The sequence below is a fragment of the Ceratotherium simum genome, chromosome 13 (genome assembly GCF_057802395.1).
Source record: "Ceratotherium simum simum isolate JZ-2026a chromosome 13, ASM5780239v1, whole genome shotgun sequence".
Taxonomy (NCBI): Eukaryota; Metazoa; Chordata; class Mammalia; order Perissodactyla; family Rhinocerotidae; genus Ceratotherium; species Ceratotherium simum.
This window is the reverse complement of record NC_141912.1, coordinates 46169337-46195709: the sequence shown is the minus strand read 5'-3', so window position 1 is coordinate 46195709 and position 26373 is coordinate 46169337. Positions and strand designations below refer to the sequence as shown.

The window sequence follows — 26373 nt, the reverse complement described above, 5'->3', positions numbered from 1 at the left end:
GAAGATACTGAGCGGAGACTCTCTGGGCAGCTCTTGCACCGAGAACAGTACCTAGCACATTGTTGATGCCTAATGTTTATCTGGTGAATGAATGAAATGAACTAGCCACAAAATAATTCTAATAGGAGTGGACAGAAAAGGCTTGCCACTGATCTGAGTTGATATTTGAAAATGGAGACGTAGGGAAAATGCAATCCAGAAGAGAGAAAAGGTACGAACACAAGTACAAATTTAGCAAATCCAATTCCAACAGAGTTGGTGGCCCAGCAGTCTACCTGGAAGGGTGGGGAGGCAAAGGAAGAGATTCTGAAAGGGGAATATTGATGAAACTGGGAAGAGAGAATGGGAGCCCTGAGAGGCAGCCCAAGGAGGTGGATTTTATCTTATTCTCAGTGACAGGTCGTTGGAGGGTTCTGAGTATGGGCCCCAGAAGGTCAAAGAAACAATTTAGGACATTCCAGCGTATCTGCCTATTATTTTTAATTTTACAAATGACAGAGGAAAGTCAGCTGGACTACAGATTTGGGGGAGTTTGCTGGCGTGGCAATAAGAAAATAATCTTTCCCCAAAAGTCACATAGCCGTTTGGATCCATTACAATTTGCATGCAGTGATAACAATTACAATATGCCCGTCACTAAAGCTTACAGTGGTTTTTGATAAAAGTGAGGGTTATGGTTCACTCTAGGAAGCCTGAAGTGCCCTCACAGGAAAGAGCAATGCGAAACCCAAAAGGCCATGGGGCCAAAAATGAAGACTGGAGAAGTTTCTATGATCCCTGTTATTCAAGGGTAGAACACAGCAATCACCCGATCTATTTACTTAAAATAAATATTTATTACAAATAGTTATTATAAATCATCATAGAGTTTAAACACAGCTTCTTTGCAAAAGACAAGGCCCTGAAAGGAAGGAATTTCCTCTTTTGATGTGTGGGCAGATCTGTTTGAACTCCACTGCCCATTCAGCAGTGAAAAGTCAAATGCATATGGCAATACAATATGCACCTTGCATACACACAGCGGACACACAAAATCCACCCCCAGAGAGAATCAACAACAATACCGCTTTGTTATTGTTGTTTTCCTGACTAGCTGCCTTTTATCTATTCTAGTTATTTTAGGAAAACTCATAGGTCTGAGCCATTTCAATGTCCATCACCCATTTAAATAGAGTTTGGAGTGATTATTAATACTGAGAATCCACTGAAGGATAACATTGTAGTGTGATGAACCGAAAGTCCTAAGAAGAGACTATTTGAAATTTCCAAGCTGCTTTGAAGTGAATGAACTCTGTCCAGGCACAGACTTTGTGTGAATGAGTCTATTAAATGTAAGCATCTACACATAAGTATCCTCTCAAATCCTTCTTTGAAAGTAGGAATGTGCATGTAGAGGGTTACTAACTCATCTCAGTTTGCCAGGGACTTTTCCAGTTTTAAGCTCTGAAAGCTCTGGAATCCCTTCAGTCCCAGGCCAGTGGGAATGGCTGGTCACTCCACACGTTTAACAAACATGCAGACAAAAAAATAAATCCAGATAGGAGATGAGGAGAATGCAAGGACACTTTCCCAATTCCCCACCCAGAAGTAAACACTGCTCCCCTAGACATGCAGAACACATTGGTGGGACTTCTATTTACCATTTATTCCATTCTGCCTTATATATACTGTTACATTAATCTTCTTCTTTTCATAGGTAGCTAGAAGCTAGAACCACTGCTAGTGGTTAGAGCTCTTCCCATGCACACGGTCTCATTTGACCCTCGTTGTCGCTCTGAAAGATGGGCAGGACAGGTGTCAGAGGCCCAGATATGAAAGTGGCCCCCACTTTTTAGGGGAGCATCTAGACCAGAACCTAGGATTTCTGACTTCCAGTCCAGTGGCTTCTCCACCCCTGATCATTTACATTCCCTTTGTGACATTCAGAGCCTGGTCCTTCACCTACATAACATAGAGAAATATGTCATTTGTAACTTACAACATGTGTTAATCCAAAGGCTTTTCAGCACTTTTTAGTTTAATTGCACACCTTCTGGGTGAGGGTGGTGAATGGTACTGTGCCACCATTTCACAGTGAGAGAAATGAAGGCTCCAACTGACTTGGCTCGGGTTAATACAGCACTTACAACTTGGAGATTGACAGTTAAAGCAGTGTCCTGTTCTTTGTGATTTGATATAATTGGACTCCTGCCACCTTTGAAGATATTTTAAAAATCAACAGCATAACTGTATATATTTTTAAAAGAAATGTCTAGATTGACAGGGACCCAGCCAAAAGCAAGATCTTACCCACTCCTGTGAGAATCTGAGACCCTCACTAAACAAGTTCATGGCACACTGCGGATGCCACCAATACATATGTTGGGCATTCCTTGTTGACCTCACACAGCATGTATTTTAACTTTGACACAAATGTATTTGCTTCAGTTCCATATTGAGTAACAGGAGCCACGTGGGCATCGTTTCAGGAGCTGGTTACTCCTCAGCACCTAAGTGACTTTCTATTTTGTTAAAAATATTTCTTTTGGGCCGGCCCTGTGGCTTGGCGGTTGAGTGCGCGCGCTCTGCTGCTGGCGGCCCGGGTTCGGATCCCGGGCTCGCACCGACGCGCTGCTTCTCTGGCCATGCTGAGGCCACGTCCCACATACAGCAACTAGAAGGATGTGCAACTATGACACACAACTATCTACTGGGGCTTTGGGGGAAAATAAATAAATAAATAAAATTAAAAAAAAATATTTCTTTTACCTTATTTTTTTGTTCTTCTGTATCTGCTACACAACAGGCCAGTGGGCTTGAATTTGCTAGTATCTCAAATTCACAGGTCACGCCCACTCTCTGCCAGTGTTTCACCAAACTGCACCCTTGGTCATTCTCAAGGCCTAAATCGAGCCCGTTGGAGGCACAAGTGAAGGTACACAAGGGTACCTCAGAGAGTTTTCCCTTCCGTTTTTCTTTCTCTTTGTCCCTTCCCTTTTATGCATGACCATAGTGACAAGTCAGACCCTGACGAGATATACATGGAACCAGAATCCTGTATCTGGAATCCTGACATTCAAAAAGCTCTGAAATCTGAAGGTTCTTTTGTAAGTTTATGGCAAATTTGTTTGGATGCACAACTGATCTGAATTTTTAGAGGCTATTTGTAGACTATTTGTCCCACTTTAGTGCTGCAGAAATGTTACCAGACTTGATTGCAGGGCAGTGCCCCAGCGCCTGCTGGGGATGGGGTGGGGTTACATGTATGTACACACGCATCACATCACCTTCCTACATTCCAAAATGTTTTGAATTCTGAAACATATCTGGCCCCAAGGGTTTCAGACATTTCCTTGCCTGAAACCACATAAAGAAAATAGTAGGAGTCTCTCTTCACACACCCCTTGAATGCCTCCTACTGGAGAAACGAATGTTTCAGTGTTAAGTACTGCTCTCAACTCCTCTCTTTCCGTGGTTCACACACACACACACACACACACACACACACACACACATTTTTAATATATGTATATATATACACACACACAGGGTTTTGTTTTTAAATTAAAAAAAGGCGTAATACTATTCACATTACTTTGTGACTTGCCTTTTTCTCCTACCATGCCACTCCCTCCAGAACAATACATAAGAATCCAACTCTCTTAATAGTTGTGTACTGTTCTGTAATATGGCCATATCATACTGTAATCAACCATTCTGCTATTGATGGACATGTTTATAGTATTTTACTTTTTTTTTCCTTTTTATTTATTTTATTTAAAAAATAATTTTGTGTGTGAGGAAGATCAGCCCTGAGCTAACATCTGTTGCCAATCCTCCTCTTTTTGCTGAGGAAGATTGGCCCTGGGATAACATCCGTGCCCATTTTCCTCTACTTTATATAGGACGCCGCCACAGCACGGCTTGATAAGTGGTGCATCCGTCTGCGTCCGGGATCCAAACCTGCGAACCCTGTGCCGCCGAAACGGAGCATGTGAACTTAACCACTACACTACTGGGCCAGCCCCATAGTATTTTACTTTTGAAAATCAAATATTAGTGATTATAAAAGGACAAGTTATCTACAGAATTTAATCCATTCTATATGTATATTGGCATGTTGGTTGGTAAAGAAACCTTTTCTCTCCATTGTACTGATAGAAACCCTGAGGAAGAGAATTTTTTTTTTTTAATGAGTTAGCTGCAATATATTGGCTTTCTTGTTTTCCTGCAACTTTCTATGCAGGCGTTCTGTGCACTGAGGCTGCAGGCAGGTGGCCTGTAAAGCCACTGCACTGCACAGCACAGTGATGGGCACTGGGGGCTCTCAGTGTGACACCTTCAGAACGCCCGGTTCACTAACCACGACTTGTCAGGTTTCCAGAACTTAACCTGTCAGGTGAGGGTCCAATATCTGACTGGTCCCACAAGCAAAGGGGCAGGTGACTTAAGGGGGCAGACGATGGGGCCTGCATAGGATGGATGTGTTCAGTGATTGGAGGCTCTGCTGGCTCCTCGTGGACAAGCCACATCATGGAATTTCAATAAATAATTTAGTCCTGGCTCCAGTTTCAGCTTCAGTGTTCACTTTCAGCACCAGGCTGCATTGTTATTTGCAAGCAGGCCCCTCCTCTGCAGAAGGTATATGGAAATTTGGCTGAGATTCTCTCCCATTTTTAGAACCCAGTAGGGCCAGATTACAATGTGCAAGAGTAGAGATTTTTTTTCTAAGCAGGAGTTATGCGAAATCCAGATGTGCAAAGATATACTTTGTGAAAGGAAAAAGAAAAGCTCGATATCACTGACCTAGTGCATAGGTTATGAAGTTCTTTGCTTTGTTGCTATATAAGGCCTTTGTCTTCCAAAGATTCTGAAGACCAGCTTTCTCAAACACTAATCAGCATAAATCACCTAGGGATCTTGCTAAAAATATAGATTCTGATTTAGTACGTCTGGGTAAGGCCTGAGAATCTACATATGTACCAGGTTCCTTGACGATGCTGATGTTGTTGGTCTGTGGACCTGACTCTGAGTAGGAAGGCTGTAGACAAACTAGAATATCTTTCCATTAAAAAAATTGTTCTGGGTGAGCCCCGGTTGCCTAGTGGTTAAGTTCAGCGTGCTCTGCTTTCAGTGGCCAGGGTTTGGTTCCCAGGCATGGACCTATACCGCTCATCTGTTAACGGCCATGCTGTGGCAGTGGCTCAAATAAAAAAAAGAGAAAGGAAAAAAGAGGAAAATCCGGGGGCCGGCCCTGTGGCACAAGTGGTTAAATGCGTGCACTCCGCTGCGGTGGCCCGGGGTTCGCGGGTTTGGATCCCGGGCGCACACCCACGCACCGCTTGGCAAGCCATGCTGTGGCGGCGTCCCATATAAAGTGGAGGGAGATAGGCATGGATGTTAGCCCAGGGCCAGTCTTCCTTGGCAAAAAGAGGAGGATTGACAGATTTTAGGACAGGGCCAATCCTCCTCACACACACAAAAAAAGAGGAAAATCGGCAACAGGTATTAGCTCAGGGAAAATCTACTTCGGCAAAAAAAAAAATTGTTCCTCTTAGGGCCATTGCTGGGAGTTCTGTGGGAGAGATAGAAAGCTCTTAATGGGACTCGGTTGAGGATTGGGCTCATGTTCAGTTTCCTAACGGGACTGTAGAGCTGTAGGGCATCGCATTCTAACTATAATTTCATTCCTCTGATAAGGAAGGACTGGATGTGGGGTTGTAGTGTTGTTATTGTGCCTCATCCTTTCAGAGCCCTTGCATGTGCATTATCTCATTCGATCCTCACAGAGAACTTGTGCAACAGGTGGGCAGCTGTTATTATTTGCAGGTACAGATGAGGGAGAGAGCCGAGGCCAATTCAAGCCATCATTTTTCCCCCCGGGTGAAGAGATTGAGAGAAGAAATGCCTTGCTCAAAGCTAGTGACCTAACTGCAAAAGCTACAGACTAAAAGTCCTTGTAATCACATACTCTCCTTACATTGAATTTGTTTCTAAGGCCTTGTTTCTCTTCAGCCCCACACGTCTCTGAGGCTGTGGGCTTCGCATGCAAGCTACATTTTGAACAACTAGAGTGATATATCTGGCCCTGAACTGTACCTCAGGACTGAGAAGAGAAAAATAAAGCAACGTCTGTTTTATAACATAGTAGAAAGAAATGCTGTTAAAGAAAGGTGTGGTAAGAGCAAATTGGGAGAACATGGGGGAAAATTATGTTTCTCATCATTTTAGCTTTGCCCCATTTCTTCTCCCTCTTCAGCAGGCCTTTGCTCTCTGTGTGGAAGTGTCTGCAGAATTCCGTCTAAGGTTGGCATTATAAATAAAACATGTAATCACCAGATGACACTGACATTCTTGCCCACTGATCCTAGTTGAGACCTCAGAATTTTCTACATCATGCTTCCAGCAGCCTCTTCCAGTAGTTGAGAGATGAAGCACAAGTTGAAATGTCTTTGTTATTCCTGAGCCTCCATCAAAAGATAATTTGAAGGAGTTGATCCTAAACCTTAGATAAGATCTAGAAGTCTATCTCAAATAATCCTTGAAGGTCATTGCTTAGCATCATATATTCTAAACATAGCCCAACAAAAGCAGGCTTCCTTCCTTAGATAGGTCTTGTAAGTAAAGGGAAGCTATTGGGTTGACTTATCCTGGCTTACAATGACAGAAATGGTTTGGTGGGGGTTGGGGTGTGGAGGTCATGGCCATAGTACAATTTTTAACAAGCAGGTGCAACTACTCTATTTAGTACCTTCAAACTAAATGGAGATACAAATGATATGCTTTGATGACTATCTATAGTTACATAAACTTCTACTCCAAACCTATGGATGGGGCAATCTCTGTTAGAGCTGGGAACACGTCTTCACATCTTCTGATATACCAAGTGGCTGATTTAAGGGTTCCTCCCTGTGGATCCCCATACTGGATGTGGAAGCCAAAACAAGATTTTTTTGGGGCTTGTGAACTTGAGTACCCCAGGAGCATCATATGAAATTCTGAGACTTACAGAAAGGATCTAATAGAGGAGAACAATTTCTGCACCTCACTTATTTTGCAGTCTGCTTATTTTGGAGTTATTTGGGAGTAGTTTTTCATTTTTACAATGGCCACTTTTGTTTTTTTCTCCTAGGCACGAAGTGGAGAATTTATATGACAGCTCTTCCCAGGCAAGGGCCATTTCTAACTTCTTCATGCCGATTAATATTGCTGAACAAGTGAGCATGGAGAGAAGCAGAGAATTCAGAGTTAGACATTATCCAGTCATCCCTTCATTTTACAGGCAGGGATGCAGAGGGACACACTGAGGCAAAGATGCTCAAGGGCAGATTTATCTTACAGAACATCTGGGACCAGCGCACAGCTCTTCTCACTCCCACTGGCCAGACAGAAAGCACGGTGGGCCATCTGTCTCTTGTAACTGTAGAACTTGTGAAAGAAATTATGGTAGGTCTTGGAAAAATTCCATTTCTGAAGAGAAACATGGAGTCTATCTCAGGTTGTGGCTTCCTGGGTGATGGCCTGGACTATTGTGTGTGTAATATAATTACTGGGGTAAGTTTATTTTTTTTATGGGAGTACAATAAATAGAACATTTCCTGCCTTAGTCTGCCACTTGGAAAAGGTTTTCATTTCCCCTTTGGGCCTAGGGGATTATAAAAGACAGACTCCTTTTCAATTATAGTTTGGCCTGAGCTTGAACATATAACTCAGCTGGGACCAAGCTCAAATTGAGTTTTTCAAGGCAGAGAAAACGAAATTGGGTCTCCCAGACACAAAACCTGGTTCAGTTTCTATGTCTATAGCTGTGAGGCTGTTTCTAAAAAGCAGAAGATGTAATCATCCAGGACTAGAATCTTCACTATTGAGCTCTATGTGTGCTCAATAGAAATTAATTGGGTGGGCTCACGTGATAGGGGGCACTGGCTGGTAGGAATATTTCCCTATTGCATGGTGACATAGAAGACTTTCTCCAGACCTGTGGCCTTTAGTGTACTGGTTGGGTGTGTGAGAGGGAGGAAGGAGGGATGGGCCACAGGGCAAAGTGACAATGAAGACAGCAGATATGTTGAGTGCTAGTCCTTCGCCAAGTGATATTCTCCCATTTTACTTGTGTTATCTCCCTTAACCCTCCCAGTCACCCTATAGGGGGGAAGGAGGAGTGTGCAGGGGAGGGATCCAGCTACATGGCTTCTCTTCTACACTCCCTCTGGGGGCTCAGGAGCTTCAGTGTGAGCCGGGCTTCTTGTCTTTCCCCTGAGTGAGTCCTCCATGTTCAAGTAGAATAAACATTGATTAGAATCTGTACTCTACAATAATCTGAATTTTTCTTCCTGTGTCTTCAACATTTTACTCTTTGAAGAGAGCAGAATGACAGTAAGCACGGGCTAGCAGCAATGTCTCAAAGATGACTTTTGAAAGGATTCAGTTCTCATAGCTCCTGTGGTCATGTCTAAATGACTTCTGTTGATTTTGACTGAGATTTCAAACCATCTCCATTCGATTGCAAACTCCACCCCCACCAACTGTCTGGGTCTTGGACAAGTCATCTACATTTTGTGGACCTCAGCTAGCCTGGTCCAAAAAATGAAGAGGTTGGATGAGGCTTGAGGGATGTGGGTGGGGCTGAGGAGCCTTCCAAAAGGGATGCTTCTTCACTGCTTTTTAGGACGATGTGCTGAGAACACTATGGAAAGACATTAGAGGAAAGCTGTGAGAAAGCAAAGCCTTGAAGGAGCTGGCGAAGGTGGTCATGGGGGTTCTTGCTTTGTATCTTCATTTCCCCTCCAACCTGCAGTGCTGGCAGCTGCCCTGCAGGACCACCTGCCTGCGTTTCAGGGTAGAATGCCAGCCCCCAAGCTCCATGCTCTCAGCAAACATTTATTGAGCCCGTGCCATGAGTCGAGCATGGCGCTGGGAGCTGGGGGCTGTGCTAGCTTGTGGAGCCTCTATTCAGCCATTGGAATTCTTAGATGCAAATAAAAGATTCGGTGATATTCACGTGCTCCCCGCCACATATTAGAAATATTTTAGAGTATCTTTTGAGATCATCTCTTCTAATTTATCCACTTTATAAATAACAAAACTGAGGTCCAGGGAGGGGAAAATTATTTACCCAAGATCACGCAGTCCTTTGTGCCAAAACTAGGTCTGGGCTGCAGGACCCCTAATCTTCTGCTTTTCGTTACACTGCCTTCTTTTGCTTAAAGAGTTACCCAGGGAACTCAATTCACCCGAACATCCTGCTTCTCAAAACATTCCGGCTGAGGTCTTACCGCATGCATACAGGAAAACGATTATCCCGAATTCATAGCGCTCATGTTAAAGGCAAAGCTAACATTCCTATAGTCTCCCATCTCCAAATTAATTAAAAAGGAATGTGCTGTGGTTTTCCTTTTTAAGTCTTGCCCTCCCCACCAGCCCTGAAGTAATTTTAAGTAGAGAATTCTAAATGGAAATTAAAGCAGCTTTGTGATGAGACGTGCTGCCCTTTGGCATAGACACCTCTTAGAGAAGCCCCGTCCTCATAAGCTGCAGAGGAAGAATGGACTGGATCCTGCATAGGAGATAAGAGGTGGAAGCCCACGTGTCTTGTTCCAAGACTCCAGGAAGCTACTGTTACCCTTCTTCCTCCTTTCCCAGTTCCTCGCTCACCTGGCAGAGGCCTGGAACTCCACCAGTGAAGCTTCATCACCTCTGCTGACATCTGGTTCACGATCAGTGTTAAATAGTTATCCAGGATCCAAACTTAAATGTGGATGCTTTCAGAGTTGGCTTTGAGAAACGGAAGTAAGGAAGACTCCTGGTGGCCAAGAGTGGCAGAGGGGTTAGAGAGCAGTGATGGCAGGAATGGCAGACCCCGGGGACATGGGGCCCCCTGAAGATGGGCTTTTGACTGCTTTGTGGCTTTGACTGTGATTGGGCTGGCATCCTCAGACTGGAGGAAGAAAGGGAACTGGAGAATTCTCACGTGGGTTTCCCTAATACAGCACGAAGGACAAGACCAACTGTTTGCAGTTCCCTGCACACCCCACATAGTGTCATCAAGCCTCCAGACCCATGCTTATGCTGTCACTTCTGTTCAGATGTCCTTGCCCACTGCTTTGCTTGAATAAATTCTCTTACCCTTCAAGTCTCGTATCAAGGATCATTGCTGCCCCCCAAACCTTCCCTAAACTCTCAGGTGGGCTCCTTCCTGCTCCCACTCCACCCATCCTCTACCATTATTGCACTTCTCTGATGACCTGGACACCATCTCTTTACCTTTTGCTGCCTCAGTGTGGGCCAGCTTCTCAAGGAGATGGACCAGGTCTCGTTCAGCACTGCACTCCCAGGCTCTGCACAGAGCAGGTCCTCGGTGAAGATGCTTGTCCTGCTCATGGACCCGCCCTGCCCAAGTGGCCGGATGACTGCATATGGTTGATGGTGAAGCTAAAGCTTCCTAGCGCTCCACACAGCTGAACATAGGACTTTATGGGGTCCCACACTGTAAAAAAAAGCAAAGTTTCTAGCCACCGCAGGCTAGAAGACAGTGCCTGGGGAGAGGAAATGTGGCCGAGAACATATGGCCTGTGGCTGCACTGACCATGTGAGAGCTTGAGCTGAGTGGGTAGGATTTCTGGACTAGTCACGGTGCTCTCTGTCACCCCCAGGGAGGACCCACCTCCAGAGCTCAAGAGCTCTCTGAGGAGGGGCAACCGTAGAGACATCAGTGGGCGAGTGAAGCTTCAGGTATTGTTTCTGGCTACATTGAGTTGGGTCTTTATCCAAATGTGCTCTCCATTTGCTGTACAACTCAAAATGGGGCACTTCTTTCAGGACCTACGCAAGAACTGGATGAGGAAGGAACAGCAGTAGAAGCAGAGTGGGAGACAGAAGAGTTTCCTGTACAGACAGGGAAATAGGGAACAAAGACAGCTGGGAGGGCACCTCGGGGGTCTCCCTGAGACTCTGACTCTGTGTGTTTGGAGTGGGCTTGGCAGCTCCTTTGTGAGGTTTCTTTTTTCACACGGTGCCTTAGGTGATTCTGCTGTACACGCCCAATCGTGAGTACCACAAGGTCAGAGGAGGCCGGGCCCGGTTGAACAGTAGCATCCCCTTGAGAGTTTTGAGGAAAAAACAAACAAAAAAGCTCTTGTCTGATCCCTACCCGAGATTAATTAAATCAGTCTGAGAGTGGGGCCTGGGCATGGCATTTTTAAATGATCATTTAAAATAGACTTTTCAAGCTTTATAAACATATTTCGTTGACATATTATAAAATGCTAACTTTGCGAAAAATTTTCCAGAGGGCTTAGGATTTAAGTGACCCTATTGAATAAATCTCATGACTCAGATTTGATTTTAGTGCCATAAGCTTTTAATCTGTCATATTTGGGAGGTTTGAATAGAGGAGAGCTTACCAAGCCCCAGAGGCAGGATGACAGATTTTGTGATTCCTCCAAGGTCTTTCCAGACCAGCTTGTGAGATGAAGATGCTATATTCAAAACTCAACATTCAGACAAGCGGAGCAGAGGGCAGGATGAGTAACAACTGAAGAATCTCTGCTATCACAGGAGCCCAAGCACCAACCTTTTTGGGAGAAGCAGAGTTCAATATCAAGATACCCCAGTTTGGTATGAAGATTATAGGAATTGCAGGCTCAGTCCATGAATGTAGGGGAAATGGATTCATGATCAAAAGCTGGAACTAATTTCTATAGGATCTTGAATAACAAATAAAAAATATGTCAAGGGAGGAAAGTAAAACTTTGACAGTGGCCTAATTCAGTGGAAGGCATGTTTCCTCCATTAGGACTGGTATTCTCCAGGGGAGGCTTAAGTGAGAAGACCGCGTCTTCAAATTAAACCCATGTGGGAAGGAGTTCTGTTTATTTGAGGCTATAGATTTGTATCACTCTTTGGTTTCCTGTGCTTTGGCGCATTTCTGAGGTGAAAGAATGCCAGCTTTCAGCTTTCCTGATTCAAACATTGAGAGCCATAATCATCCATAAAGAATAGCATGACGATTTCATAAAGATTTGTGACAAAAGTTCCCGGATATTGAGATAATGCAAGGCTTCCTCTGGCCTTTAACAGAAAACTGCCAGAAATCTGTCACAGACCTGATCCCTCAGCTTCATCCATCTATTTTCCCTGAGTTCCAGACCTTCTCATCTTTGGCTCCTGAACTACTTGAAAACAGTGTTTGGTTGGAGAATGTTGCTCTGCACAGATACTCAATGGCTTTGTAGAAAATAGGTATGCATGAGCCTATCATTGTACCAACAGCTAACCAAATATGAATCACTTTCCCTGCCCTGCTTCGTGGTCAATATACAACTGCCCTGGTTTAGAAATACTCTTCCCCAGCCAATGGACAGTGACCATAGTTCATTCTGTGTTTGCTTTCTCTATTGAATGTATTGCTCCACACACAAAACTCTGAACACCGAGGTATTGTTGAATTTTTGTGCCATCAAAAGAGGTCTATGAATCTTTACTAAGGCATAGCATTTCACAAACAGGGATGTTTAATTAGCTCTTCCTAAATGTTTGTCTTCTGTGGTCATAATGACGATAGCTCTAAATTTATAAAACGAACACCATGTGTTTTATACATATTATTATCCAGTCATATAACAACCCTGGCAAGGTAGATATTTCTGCCCCCAATTTGAAGATAAAGAACCTGAGGCTAAGTGTATATATGAGTTATCTGCTGGGTAATAAACCATCCCAAAACTTAGTGGCTTTAAACAGTGATGACGTTTATGTTGCTCATGAACCTGCAGTTTGGCCAGGGCTTGGTGTGACAACTCATTTTACTTCATTAGGTGTCATCTGGGACAGCTCAAAGCCTAGGGGCTGGAATCATCTGAAGTCTCACTCATTCACGTGTCTGGTGGTTGATGCCGCCTGTCAGCTGAGAACTTAGCTGGGACTGTCAGCCAGAAAACTACACAATGCCTCTTCATCTGCTCTGGGCTTCCTCATGACATGGTGGCTGGGTTCTAAGGGCAAGCATCCCAAAGAAGAGAGAGAGAACCAGGCAGAATCTATATCACCTTTTATGACCTGGTCTCAGAAATCACACATTATGGCACTCTTCTATTCATCTAGGCAGCCACAAAGCCCCACCCAATTTCAAGAAGAAAGGAAATATAGACTCCACCTCTAGAGAGCGTATGGAAATAGTAGAAAAATAAAATCTGCCACATACAGCTGGTTGGTGTCAGGGCTGGAATTTGAACCCTAGGTCTGCATGGCTCTACACCATGCCCTTTACACTGTACCACAGAGCTCTGTGAAGTCAAGGACACAAGCCTGCCTCTAATGCAATGGAATTTAGTTGTTAAATATTTCAGCTGGGGCGAGTGTAGCAGAAAGAGCCAAACTTGGAGGCAGGGGGTTTGGACTTTGAGACCTCCGAAGGCTCAGTGCAGGTTTATGATACGATATGAGTGCCATCCTGCCTTCCGCAGCATGATGGAGTCACTTGGAAGATGTACCAGGCAATCAAACTTACAATTCTTGAGCACCCACTGGGCTCCTAGAGTTTCATAAAATAAAAAACCGAAAGAAAACAAATCACGAAGTGACATTCATGCTAATGGAAGGCTTACCAACTAGATTATTGGAAGGACAGATCATTTGGTATTTAAAAAAATAATAGCAAGGAATATTGTCTGACTTTTACTAATAAGAAAGCCTCAGGTATCTGATAACAACTGGAAAACTCTTTAATTGAAATGAGACAAATTCTAGAATAATATATAACATTGGAGTGAGATAGGATGGGAGATGGAACCAACAAGAAAGACTTGAAGCAAGCGAGCCCTGCAGCGTTCCAACAGGTTCCTTTTCTTCTTTCTCCCTCTTTCCTTTTCCTTTTCCTTTTCCTTTTTTTAAAGCTCAGAGTAATGACATGTTTATAGGTCTAAAAGCCAGGGTTATTGCTGACTTGGGGAGGATAATCACATTCTCAGGAGTAGATGAGTTCTCCAAAGGGCACCAAGCGTGGAGGGGGAGAGCAATTAGCTGAGAGGACAAAGGTCAGGAAGAGGAGGATGTCAGCACAAGGAAGAAGAGGCTGCATGCAGGACTGGCTGCCTAGTCTGTGGGGCCCACTGCAAAATGAACGTGAGGGAGCCTGTGTTCAACAATGACTAAGAATTTTGAGACAGAAAAAGCGGGCACTAAGCCAAGTGTGGGGCCCTTCTGAACTCAGGGCCTCATGCATCTGCAGAGATTGCACACCCCTGCAGCGAGCCCCAGCCACACAGAGGCACAGGTGACAAGGCAGGTGCAGAGGGCTGAGTTGTAAGGGATAATCAAAAGTTGTAGCTATAAAAGTCAAGTAGGAGTAAGTCACAAGGAAAGAAAGGAAGGAAGGAAGGAAGGAAGGAAAGGAGGGAGGGAGGGAGGTAGGAAGGAAAAAAGGAAGGAGGAAGGAGGAGGGAGGGAGGGAGAAAGGAAGGAAGGAGGAAGGAAGGAAGCAGAAAGGAAGGAAGGAAGGTAGGAAGGAAGGAAGGAAATGCTTAGGCCCAGAATGTGATAGAAATAGAATCATTTTAGAAGGGGGTGTTAAGTAGAAGCAGGGCTGGAGAGAGGTTTAAAAGAGACCCATTCACTTAATCAAATAGTTTGGACATGAAAGAATGGAGTGGGGGGGATTATGTAGGGGTGGAAGAAGGGGCTTGGAGAAGGGGCATTGGTGTTGGGTTAGAAAGGGCAACTCTTTCTCAAAGACCGTGTGGAAGAACCGGGGTGGTGAAGACAGACTCAGTGCGGTGGACATAAAGCTCAAGGTAGGCTGAAGGACCCTCCCAAGAGGCCTCAAGCACAGCAATATCGTGCAACACATAAAGTTGTAGGCAGCCTTGGGCCCAAAGCCGCTATCAGATCAGGCCGGTTACTCCGGGTCAAAGGTACCACTGGACCCTGTTCTCTTAGATGCTTACATTGAGTAGCCCTCTGGGTATGGAGCCTATAAATTCCTTTGGGAGCGGATATTTACATAACTATATATACATTGGTTTATAAAACCATCTGGCGAGCTAAGGTGTTGACGACTGGATTGATGGGTTATCTGTCTCAGGTAATATTTTTAAATTCACCTGGTGTGATGTTTACTTTTTATGTAACATGAAAAGTAAAGTGGGCCATAGTGCCCAGATATTTGGTCAAATATTATTCTAGATGTCTCTGTGCAGTGTTTTTCGGATGAGATTAACTTTTAAATTAGTGGACTTTGGATAAAGCAGATTACCCTCTATAACATGTGTGGGCCTCATGCAATCAGTTGAAGGCCTTAATAGAACAAAGACTGACCCCCTCTGAGGGAAAGGGGATTCTGCCAGCAGACAGCCTTTGGACTTGAACTGCAACTCCTCTCTGAGTCTCCAACCTGATGACCTGCTGCATCAGGTTTTGGACTCATCAAGCCTCTACGATTATGTGAGCCAATTCCTTAAAATATATATCTAGACCTACATCTACATCTGTGTACACACACATCCTGTTGGTTCTATTTCTCTGGGGAACCCTGACTGACACACCTGGAATGCTTCATATTACCCTCCACAGGCAGCTGTCCGCATAGAGCTAATTCAGCCTTTATCGTCAACTCTAAATAAATGCTGAGGTTGTCTGAAGCCTCAAAAGTATGCTTGCTTGCTACCTGACTTTATTGAATGACAAATGCCTAAGTGACCCCAGGGAGTTAAGCCATCTGTGACCACTGAGAAACAGAATGTTGTTTCTTCAAGGTAGAACTCCCTACCTTCAAGTGGACTGCAAACCACCAAGTCCCATCCCTGCTAATCGAAGGCTGACTAACCAAAGTATTGGAAAGATAGGCCATTGGGTATTAAAAAAATAGTCCTAATAGAGGCCGGCCCAGTGGCGTAGCGGTTAAGTTCACGCATTCTGCTTCGGCGGCCTGGGGTTCGCCAATTCGGATCCTGGGCGTGGACCTACTCAATGCTCATCAAGCAGTGCTGAGGCGGCGTCCAATATAGAAGAGCTACAACTCTACAACTATGTACTGGGGCTTTGGGGAGAAAAAAGAAAAAAGAGGAAGATTGGCAACAGATGTTAGCACAGAGCCAATCTTCCTCAAAAAAAAAAAAAGTCGTGATAAAGAATACTATCAGACTTACGCTAAACAGAAAAAGTGGACAGCTGCAAATATTATTATAAAGAAAGATTCTTTCTCTTCCATGTGATATAAATCATTTTAGTGCTATATAGATGAGTCATTTCAGATCCAAAAAAAGTCCTCTTCCTGTGGCCCTTGTCATTCTGGCACTCTTTCCTGTAAGATAACAGCCAGCCTAGCATAGTGGAAAGCTAGGAATCAGGAATTATATTCCTAATTCTGCCATGGGACCAGGCTGTGCAACCATGGGCAAGCTGCCTAACCTTTCTGGGCCTATTTTCTTACCAGTAAAAAGAAAGAGCTAGGCCATATCATCCCTGAGGTCAGTTCTGGCCCCACTGTTGTAGAATTTTTATCTGTAAACCTAAAAAAATTACTTGGTGGGGCCGGTGTGGTGGCCTAGCAGCTAAGTGCGCGCCCTCTGCTTTGGTGGCCCGGGGTTCGCAGGTTCGGATCCCGGGTGCGCATCAATGCACCGCTTGTCAAGCCATGCTGTGGCGGCGTCCCATATAAAGTAGAGGAAGATGGGCACAGATGTTAGCCCAGGGCCAATCTTCCTCAGAAAAAAGAGGAGGATTGGCATCGGATGTTAGCTCAGGTCTAATCTTCCTCACACACACACAAAAAATTACTTCATCATTTGAGTCTTTGGGAATAGGTTTCATGGGCTAAAGCAATGAAAAGTTGAAATGTGACCATTAACTTTCTGGAGAAAATTGAGGTTTCTTTTTTCTAGTATCTAATTCAGGACTTAACCTTGCCAGACTTTTAATGGAATCAAAGAGCCTAAAAATCTTGCATTTTGAAATATCAGACATTTAAGCAACTAGAGTAGTTTGGGTCCAATCAAGAGAAAGAAGCCACATGGTGGTTTAAACAGGAGAAGTATAATATAAGGAAGTATTAGCTATGATAAAAGAGTAGCCATAACATATAAGGAAACTCTATACGGTACCCTAGAGCTGAAGGAGAATAGCCAAGGAAGGACCAACGTGTAAGTGGTTCAAATCCCACTGGAGAAGGTATGTCAGCCCAGCAGAAAGCAGAGATGTTCACTGGTTTAGCTAAGCCAGAGCTGGTCTGGAGTTGCTGGGCAAGTAAAAGGCCGCCCTCCAAAGTTCAGGCTGGGAACAGGTGATCAGCGATGGTGGCATAGGCGTGCAGTGGGATCCAGGTGTCACTGGAAGCTGGAGGCCTCACGCACCGCGGGGCTTGCAGAGTAAGTGGCAGATCTGTGTGGACACACTGGCCGCAAGCAGGCTGTGTGCGGGCTACATGGGGGCTTTGGCTCCTGTGTCAGAAGGGCTACAGAAAGGTTATCACCAGGCCGAGTCTGAAAGGTGCCAGAGGGATCACATTCTGGGCCTGTGGCTAGGGCAGGCTCTACTGGATGTCCTCATACCCACAATGCGGACCCCCAGCCCACACCAGAGACAGCAAGAGAGCCTCTTCCTCCTGCAGTACCCCCCAGTGCTGTCTCCTGAGAAAGCCTACCTTCAGCCTCCACTTTGGAAATGCTAAAAGGAAATCCTCCCCATTCTCACAGAGCATTTAGGGAAAGGTGCCTTCAGAGCTGAGACAATAAACTGATAAGTGACATGACATCTGTCAAGCTGAAATGTCATCTGTTTGTCTCCTGCAATTCCCTCTGGGATCTTCTCTGAATAAATCTTCCCCCCTCCTGGCCTTGGTGCCCTCAAGTGACTTTTGGACAATTATCAGCTTCCCCTAGTTGTCTGGAGAAGAAACTCTCTGTACCTGGTCTGTTCACGGGATGTCTTAAATCAACAGTTCTCAAATGTTGTTCATGGACTCCTGGATCCCCGAGACCCCTTCAGGAGCCAGAATATAACTATTTTCAAAGTAATATCATTTCTTCCTGGGGTTGGCATTTCATGAGTAAAGCTGCTGGTATTTTTTCTGTGAGAAGATTAGGAAGATTAACAGAGCTAACATCTGTTGCCAATCCTCCTCTTTTTGCTGAGGAAGATTGTCCCTGAGCTAACATCCATGCCTATCTTCCTCTATTTTATGTGGGACGCCTGCCACAGGGTGGCTTGACAAGTGGTGCGTAGGTCTGTGCCCGGGGTCCAAACTTGTGAACCCCAGGCCGCCAAAGTGGAGCCTGTGAACTTAACCACTACGCCACCAGGCGGGCCCTGCTGCTGGTGTTTTAGCACAAATCAAGGCACTGGCGTAACGGAGGAGTCATGCGCGTGTAAAAAAAGGAGCCCGTCTCATTTATGAATGTCCTTGATGAAGCAGTAAAAATTATCTAATGTAATTAAATCTCAACCTTTGAGTAATGTCTTTTAAACATTCTGGCTGATGAAGTGAAAAATGCACACGAAGCTCTTCAGCTGCATTCCAGCGTACAATGGTTGTCTCCAGAAAGGTTTTGTGTGATTGAGTTGTGAGCCGAACCAGCCGCTTCTCCTCCAGAACACAGCTGCTACTCGAAAGAGCAACTGGCAGACAAACTATGGTTTTTCAGACTTGGTTCTTGCCGGACTTTTCCTGGAAAATAAATTAAATGAGCTTGTCATTTCAAGGATAACAACGGACAGTATTTATTGCCAATGACAAAATACAAGCTTTCAAGAGAAAACTAAGAATATTGGAAAACAAGTATCTGCCATCGTGAGCTTGGCAGCTTCTCTTAAACTTTTCTGATGAGCTTGGTGGTGACATTACTGAATGAGATATTTTGATACTGTGTCATGAAATGTATCAGCATTTGGAAGATCTGCACTACTCAGTGAAGTGCTGTTTTCCAAGTGACGAATTTGTGATGTTACAAAATCATTCATGGGTAAAAGATCATTCAAAGCGTAAGAAAGACGAATGAGTTTTAGTGGAACAGAAGAACTTCATTGATGGGGTTTCAAATTCCACCTATCAACTAACCGTTAAGAAACTACCACCACTGGGGCTGGCCAGGTGGTGCAAGCAGTTGGGTGCGCGCGCTCTGCTGCGGCGGCCCGGGGTTCGCCGGTTCGGATCCCGGGCGCGCACCGACGCACCACTTGTCAAGCCATGCTGTGGCAGCATCCCATATAAAGTGGAGGAAGATGGGCACGGATGTTAGCCCAGGGTCAGTCTTCCTCAGCAAAAAAGAGGAGGATTGGCATTGGATGTGGCTCAGGGCTGGTCCTCCTCACAAAAAAAAAAAAAAAAGAAAAAAAGAAACTACCACCACTGAATTTCGGTATGGTATTAAAGAAAAATACCCACAATTATCTGAAAAGATATGTATCTGTGGGAGGCCAGATTTTCTTCATATACTTCAGCCAAATAGCACAAGATCGAATGCAGAAGCCAACTTCTATTAAGCCAGACATTAAAGAGTTTGTAAAAATGTGGAACAATGCCACTCTGCTTACTAAATTTCTTTTTTGAAAAATTATATATTTCCTTTATATTAAAATAGATTATTTATATTAACATGTAATATGTTTATCATTATTGTAATATTTAAATAAATAAGTAAATAAATATTTAAAATATTTTTTAGCTTTAATTTATAATACAGTAAATATTGAAACTATAATCCACACAAACAAAAGCTCTTTGGGATCCTCAACAATCTTTAAAGGGATATAAAGATTCTGAGACCAAGAAGTTTGAGAACTGCTGTCTTAAATAAATCTCCATTAGCCACTTGAATTCACAAAATTGCAGGAAGTTTTAAGTGCAATGATCGAGGCCAAGAGAGGGAGGTGACTTACTCAAGGGCACACGGTGATTTAGTGACAGAGATTGGTCTAGAACCACGATCTCCTGCTATAATGTGTTATACAACCCAAGCTTTTCTTCTCAGGACACTCTTCAGGGTGCCAGCATCAGGATTTTGAGATACTCAAGCCACAGAAAGGGAGCAATATCACCCTCCCCTCAACATGCATCTGTTCTAACCAGCATTGAGTATCAGCTAAGTTTCAGGCACTAGTGCTCATTGCTGCTATAGGCAAAAGAAAACCTGGCCCCTGTTTTGTGGTAGCCAAGCTCACCATAGAGAGAGAGAGACTACATGAAAGGCAATATCTTGTAACATATAATATGACTTACCTGGCACATAACATATAGTGTATAATCATGCAACCTCTGTAATTCCGTTATGCTATTATCATTATTATATGTAAAGTTATATACTGTATAATATTTTATGTTTTATTATACCTTATAGCATATAGTATAGTATAACATAGTAAATAAATTTACTATATCTAGGGAACAGGAAGTACTTTGGGGTTGTATCTGGCTGGCAATTGTGTGCTTGCACACGAGGCCCATGGCAGAGCAGAACTGTGAACTCAGGAAGTTTGCTATTAGCTGTACACCATTTTCTTCTTGACACTTCCCTGCTTGCATTAGTTTCCTGGGGCTGCCATGACAAATTACCATGAACTGGGTGGTTTATAACAACAGAAATTTGTTCTCTCAAGGTTCTGGAGGATGGAAGTTTGAAATCAAGGTGTCAGCAGGGCCATGTGCTCTCCAAAATCTCTAGGGAAGAATCCTTCCTTGTTTCTTCTAGCTTCTGGTGTTTGCTGGGAATCCTTGGTGTTCCTTGGTTTGTAGACATGTCACTCCAATCTCTAAACTTTCTCATCTGTATGTCGGTGTCCAAATTTCCCTCTTCTTATAAGGACACCAGTCATTTTTAGGGCCCACCCTAATCCAATATGACCTCATCTTAACTTGATTTCATCTGCAAAGACCCTATTTCCAAATAAGGGTCACTCTCACAGGTTCCAGGTGGACACGAATTTTAGGGGGACATTATTATCAACTTGGTCCACCACTTTTGTGCCTATCCCCAGCCTCCGTTGCTCAGAGCCCCTTTGGACCAAAGGCCATCTGGATTTTTCCATCATACTTTTCAGGGCCTGGGATCCCATTGAGCCCCACCTAGTTCTTCTCGGTTGATGTTTCAAGTGGCTGCCCCAAGCTCACCACATTTAACCCCTGAGTTTAACAAACGGTTTTTATGGGCCACAGGACTTGTGCGCTGTGAAAGAGGAAAAGAGGAAGCTGAACAACTCAATAGTGAAAAAACGAATAACCCAACTGAAAAATGGGCTAAGGACTTGAACAGACATTTCTCCAAAGAAGACATTCAAATGGTCAACAGATATATGAAAAAATTCTCAACGTCACTAATCATCAGGGAAATGCACATGAAAACTACAGTGAGATCTCACATCACACCTGTCAGGATGGCTATTACGGAAAAAACAAATGACAGGTGTTGGCGAGGGTATGGAGAAATTGGAGCCCTTGTACGCTGTTGATGGCAGTACAAAATGGTGCAGCCACCAGGAAAAACAGTATGGAGGTTCCTCAAAAAACTCAAAATAGAAGACTGTATGATCCATCAACCCTACTTATAGGTATTTATTTATTTATTTATTTTTGTGAGGAAGATCAGCCCTGAGCTAACATCCGTGCTGATCTTCCTCCACTTTATGTGGGACGCCGCCTACAGCATGGCTTGACAAGTGGTGCATTGGTGCGCACCTGGGATCCAAACCCCGGGCGCCAGCAGCGGAGTATGAACACTTAACTGCTACGCCACAAGGCCGGCCCCTACTTATAGGTATTTATTCAGAATAACTGAAATCAGGATCTCGAAGAGATATTAGCACTCTTATGTTCACTGTAGCAATATTCACAATAGCTAAGATATGGAAACAGCCTAAATGTCCAACAACAGATGAATGAATAAAGAAACTGTGGTGTATACACACAATGGAATACTATTCAGCCTTTAAAAAGAACGGAAGTCTGAAATATGTGACAACATGGATGAACCTCGAGGACATTATGCTAAATGAATTAAGTCAATCACAGCAAGACAAATACTGCATGATTTCACTTATATGTGGTAACTGAAATAGCCAAAGTCACAGACTCAAAGAGTGGAATGGTGGTTGCCAGGGGCAGGGAGGGGGGGAAATGAGGAGTTACTAATCAATGGGAATAAAGTTTCAGGTAAGCAGGATGAATAAGTTCTAGAGATCTGCTATACATTGTGACTACAGTCAACAATAATGTATTGTACTTAAAAATTTCTTAAGAGGATAGGTCTCATGTTCAGTGTTCTTAACAATGAAAGAAAAGAGGAAGCTGAAAGAAAGATGCAAAGATAGTGAGGTGAATGACAGAATCCTCACATATTATTTGTATTGGTCCTTTGGCAATTTTTGGTTACTAGGCCTAGAATCATAATCTATGGCAATAATGGAAATGTGGGAGCTGTGAGAGCCACCCCTGTCTACCCTCTGGCACAGCTGTGTGCTCGTGGACTGACAGGCAGGATGGGTGCAGACAATTCCAGCGCCAGCACCTCCAGCTCTGTGACCTCGTGTGACCAAGTTACCTGTCTGGGTCCTCAGGTTGGACTCCAGCCATGGCAGTTAAGAGCTCTGGATCTGGGGCCCGATCACCGGGGTACAATCCTGGGACCCTTAGCCAGGTATTTCCCCTCTCTGTGCCTCAGTTTCCACATCTGTAAAAGGGTGATAATATCCCACTACACAGGTTTCACATGAGCAATAAATGAGTTAATAATACACGTAAAGCACTTAGAACAATGACTCGTGATCGTTAACATTACTATTATTTGATTTTTTTTTGTCCAGCTGATAAGAATTCCAATATTTTGCTGGTTCCTCCCTCAGTTCCCTTATCCCTCCCCACCCACCACCACTAGAGGTAAAACAGACGATGGTATGTGGATGTAGCTTTTGATTTTGTTGTTGTTTTTTTTTCAATTCTCCACTTGTCACTTACATTGTAAGTGGCCCCTGGGGAAAAGTCCTTTGTCAGAATGTCTTAAAGGACCAAGAACCAGGTGCCTGTCAAGTGAGTCCTTTTCAGGAAGGTCGTAGGGAACTGGCATCGTAGACTCAAGTCAGCACAAGCTATTATTACATTAATAGTTGCCTGGCTGAGTGTGGCTTTATCAGTACCTGTAGCTCTGCAGGCAGGGGTGGCGCCCACATTGTGCCCTCCCACCTTTCAGATTTTATATAACAGAGCCCATGGCGTCTCAACTACTCAGGGGTGGGTCTCTTTCCAGCATTGAGGGAAAGTGAGAACTGAATAGGGATGGGGCTCTTGGTATAGCTAAGAGAGAGGTAAAATAACTGTAATTTCATAGCAATTACCTACAACCAGCCCCGTCAAAGGCGCCAGTTTTCCATTATGAACCTGAGCCCCTGCTGGGGGTGAATTGCAAGGTAGAAATAAGCGCACAATGAGGCTCTCCTGTATGAAAGAAGGCCCCTCTGCCTCCCCATCCCAACGCCACAGCAAAACAAACCTCAAGGGGGAAAATAATGTGCTAAGCTTTGGGAGTGCATTTTTCTCCTCCTCTTTCAAAAAAAACAAATCTTAGCAAGCCCCCCTTCCAGAATGTTGGCTGGAATATTTGCAGCTTTGCAAGGAAGTCTGGGGGCATTCCCTCCTTGGGCCTCCTTGTCTGTGGAGCCTGATGCTCAGGCCACCTGATGAGGGGGCTACAGTTTCCAGCGGAGCCAACAGCCAACTAGAGCGAGTGGGTGATTTCTTCCTCTAAGCACCGTATCAGGGCCAGTAAACTCCTCAGTGGAAATAAATTATACAGAGATCACTTACTCCACCGTTTTGTTTGTTTGTGTGTTTGCTGAAAATGAATTCTTTGTAGAATTCAAGTCTCTGCAGCCCACTCAGAAGTAAAGGTAGACTTGCCTTTCAGGCAATAAAAAAAAAAAAAATACTGTTCTGAGGAGGGTACTGAGAAGGGGAAAGATAATGAGCAGAAGTGTGCCAGCACTCAATCATGTTATCTTCTGTTGTTACATATGTGTTCCTGTCTTGGCCCCAGGCCACCCCACAGAAGGCCATAAGCTCCCTGAGTGAACCCATTTTTTAATCTCCTGTGTAATTTTCTCCAGCGCCTTGCCAGTAATTGATAGTCAATATGTATTTGTTGAGTAAAAGGATAACTTAACAAATGAATGGTTTATTGACACTGAAGGTCAAGTACTAGTCAGCACTAAGTGGGGTATTGATTAACATCTTGAGCTTGCTGACTAGTCTAGATATAGGGAGATGGGGTCAAAGTCTGAAGATCTGTACTTATGACATCCTCATGGAGCAAAGACCAAAGGATAGAAGAGGGTAAACTACAGAGGAATGTATTTTGGCTAGGTATAGCCAAAGAAAAGCATTTCTAATTGTTAGAACTATCCTCAGAATGGACTGCTTTGAGAGACATAAATTACTGGCGAGTGGAGACAAGCATAGACTAGATGATTACTTGGGGGTGTAGAAGTTGGCAGTTCAACATGATTTGTAACAGACTAAGTGATGTTGCAGGTCTCTTTTTACCCTGAGATACTAGGGTTCTATGGTTTCAGAAAGTAAGGATTCTACATAATTGCCATGCTGGAAACTCAGATTTGGTTCAGCATGTATTTATTGAGCCCTTGCCCTGTGCCAGGCATTGCCCTACGTAGACATTAGGAAGACAATGATGAATAATATGAGCTGGGACACGGATTTAGTCAGTTCTCCTCAGACCAGTGTTTGGGTGTTATAATCCTATATTCTTTCTTGCTAATATGCATGTGCCAACTCAGGACTCTCGGTCTCTCCTTTCTAGGCTGGAATCGATGGGGAAAGCATCGGCAACTGTCCCTTCTCTCAGCGCCTCTTTATGATCCTCTGGCTGAAAGGAGTCGTGTTCAATGTCACCACTGTGGATCTGAAAAGGTAAAGGATGCTGTATCAACGAGGAATATGTTTAGCTGCAGAAACTGAGAACCTTCTGTGAGAGAAGGAGAAAGCCTTCCCGTGGCTCCCAGCAGCCTCCCGCTCACACCTCACTGGCCAGACCTCCAGTTACCAGGGAGGCTGCAGAAGCAAGTGTCTCACTTGGGCCCGAGCCTTTCGAGGTCCTGATTAGCAAAGTTTGATTAGCAAAGAAGAAGGGGAAACGGACAACGGATCTGCAGCTAAGAGTGTCTGGCACGGAGCTGGGCAGGGACATCTAAAAATGCAAGAGTTCACCATTCTGGTAGCACTGGCACCACCTCCTGGGGGACCCAAGCGGGACTTCAGATGTGAGAGTCTGAGTTTCCAGGGAGTTGGGATCCAGACCACTTCCCCTGCTTTGTTCCCATCTTCAGTATTCCTTAGGGTGGGAGATCTGGATTATAGGCCAGGATGGAGAGTTACAGTGCAGCTTCAATGCTGAGAAAAATACCAGGCATCATTCACATCAGGAGCCACACTCTCAGGCTTGCGTTCTCTTTCTCTCTCCCACCTTCCTTTAAATGTGGAATAGCTCCAGGCTCACGCTCTGAGTGTTTATCCTTTGCCTCTACTTTCCTCCCTGGTGAGCTTAGCATATTCTCCCTGTCACCTTCATGTAAAGTTTTCTGTACCCAGAAATCTGCTATCTTCTAGATATCTCCACACGCATTTTCTATTATCACTTTAAAATGTGTATGTGGGAAATTGTATCTGTGATTTTTCCTTTGAGTTCAGCTCCCCTCCTGAATTCCTTTGTTTTTCCCTTTTCTAGGCACCGAAACATTTCCAGCTCCCTTCTCTTGCCACCTCCATCGTCAATCAGTCACCAAGTCCGGGGCATTCTCCCATTGTGCTAGCTCTTACCTCCAAGCTCTCTTGTCCAGTCTCAAAGCCTACACCTGGTTCAGGTCCCACTGCTGCCAGCCGGACTGTTTCTTTGTTCTTCAAACTGGTCTTCATCCTTCCAGGTCTCTGTCTCTTTCTCTCTGATCCATCCTTGATGTTATCGTAAGGTTATTCTTCCTAAAATAATCATGTGGCTCCCCCTACTCAGAAAACCTTCTGATACTTCCCATTGCCTGTGGATTAAATGCATCTGAAGCCCTCCTTTGATGCTTTGTCTTTTCCTTGGTTCCTCGCAACATTATCTCCCAATGCTTCTCGCCATGACCGATCCACGTGGCTCTGTCAGGCTGGACCACTTTCTGCTATCCTTGTACCCTCTAGCCTCCAGCCCTTGGCTAGGATGCTTCTTCTGTCTCACAGAGGCTCTCCCTGCCTTCCTGAGGGAAAGATTGCGCCCAGCCACCCCCCGCCGGGAAGACTTCCTCCCCTGACACCACTCTCAGGAGCACTCTATCACTCCAGCTTCCCTCCAGACTCACCCAGCACCTATCGTCCATGTTGCCTTGCATCATCATGTAGCATTTCACCAGGTTATAGTATCTACA

At 44.3% G+C, this 26373-nt stretch overlaps 1 protein-coding gene across 2 annotated transcripts in view; it reads left to right on the top strand.

Moving 5' to 3' along the window:
* CLIC5 (CLIC family member 5) overlaps positions 1 to 26373 on the top strand; it is a 159462-nt gene that overhangs the window by 87416 nt on the left and 45673 nt on the right. For both annotated transcript variants that reach the window (XM_004424060.3, XM_004424061.3), the window contains exon 2: positions 24771 to 24880. In XM_004424060.3, the coding sequence (XP_004424117.1) occupies positions 24771 to 24880 (110 nt within the window). The remainder of the gene's footprint in view (positions 1 to 24770; positions 24881 to 26373) is intronic.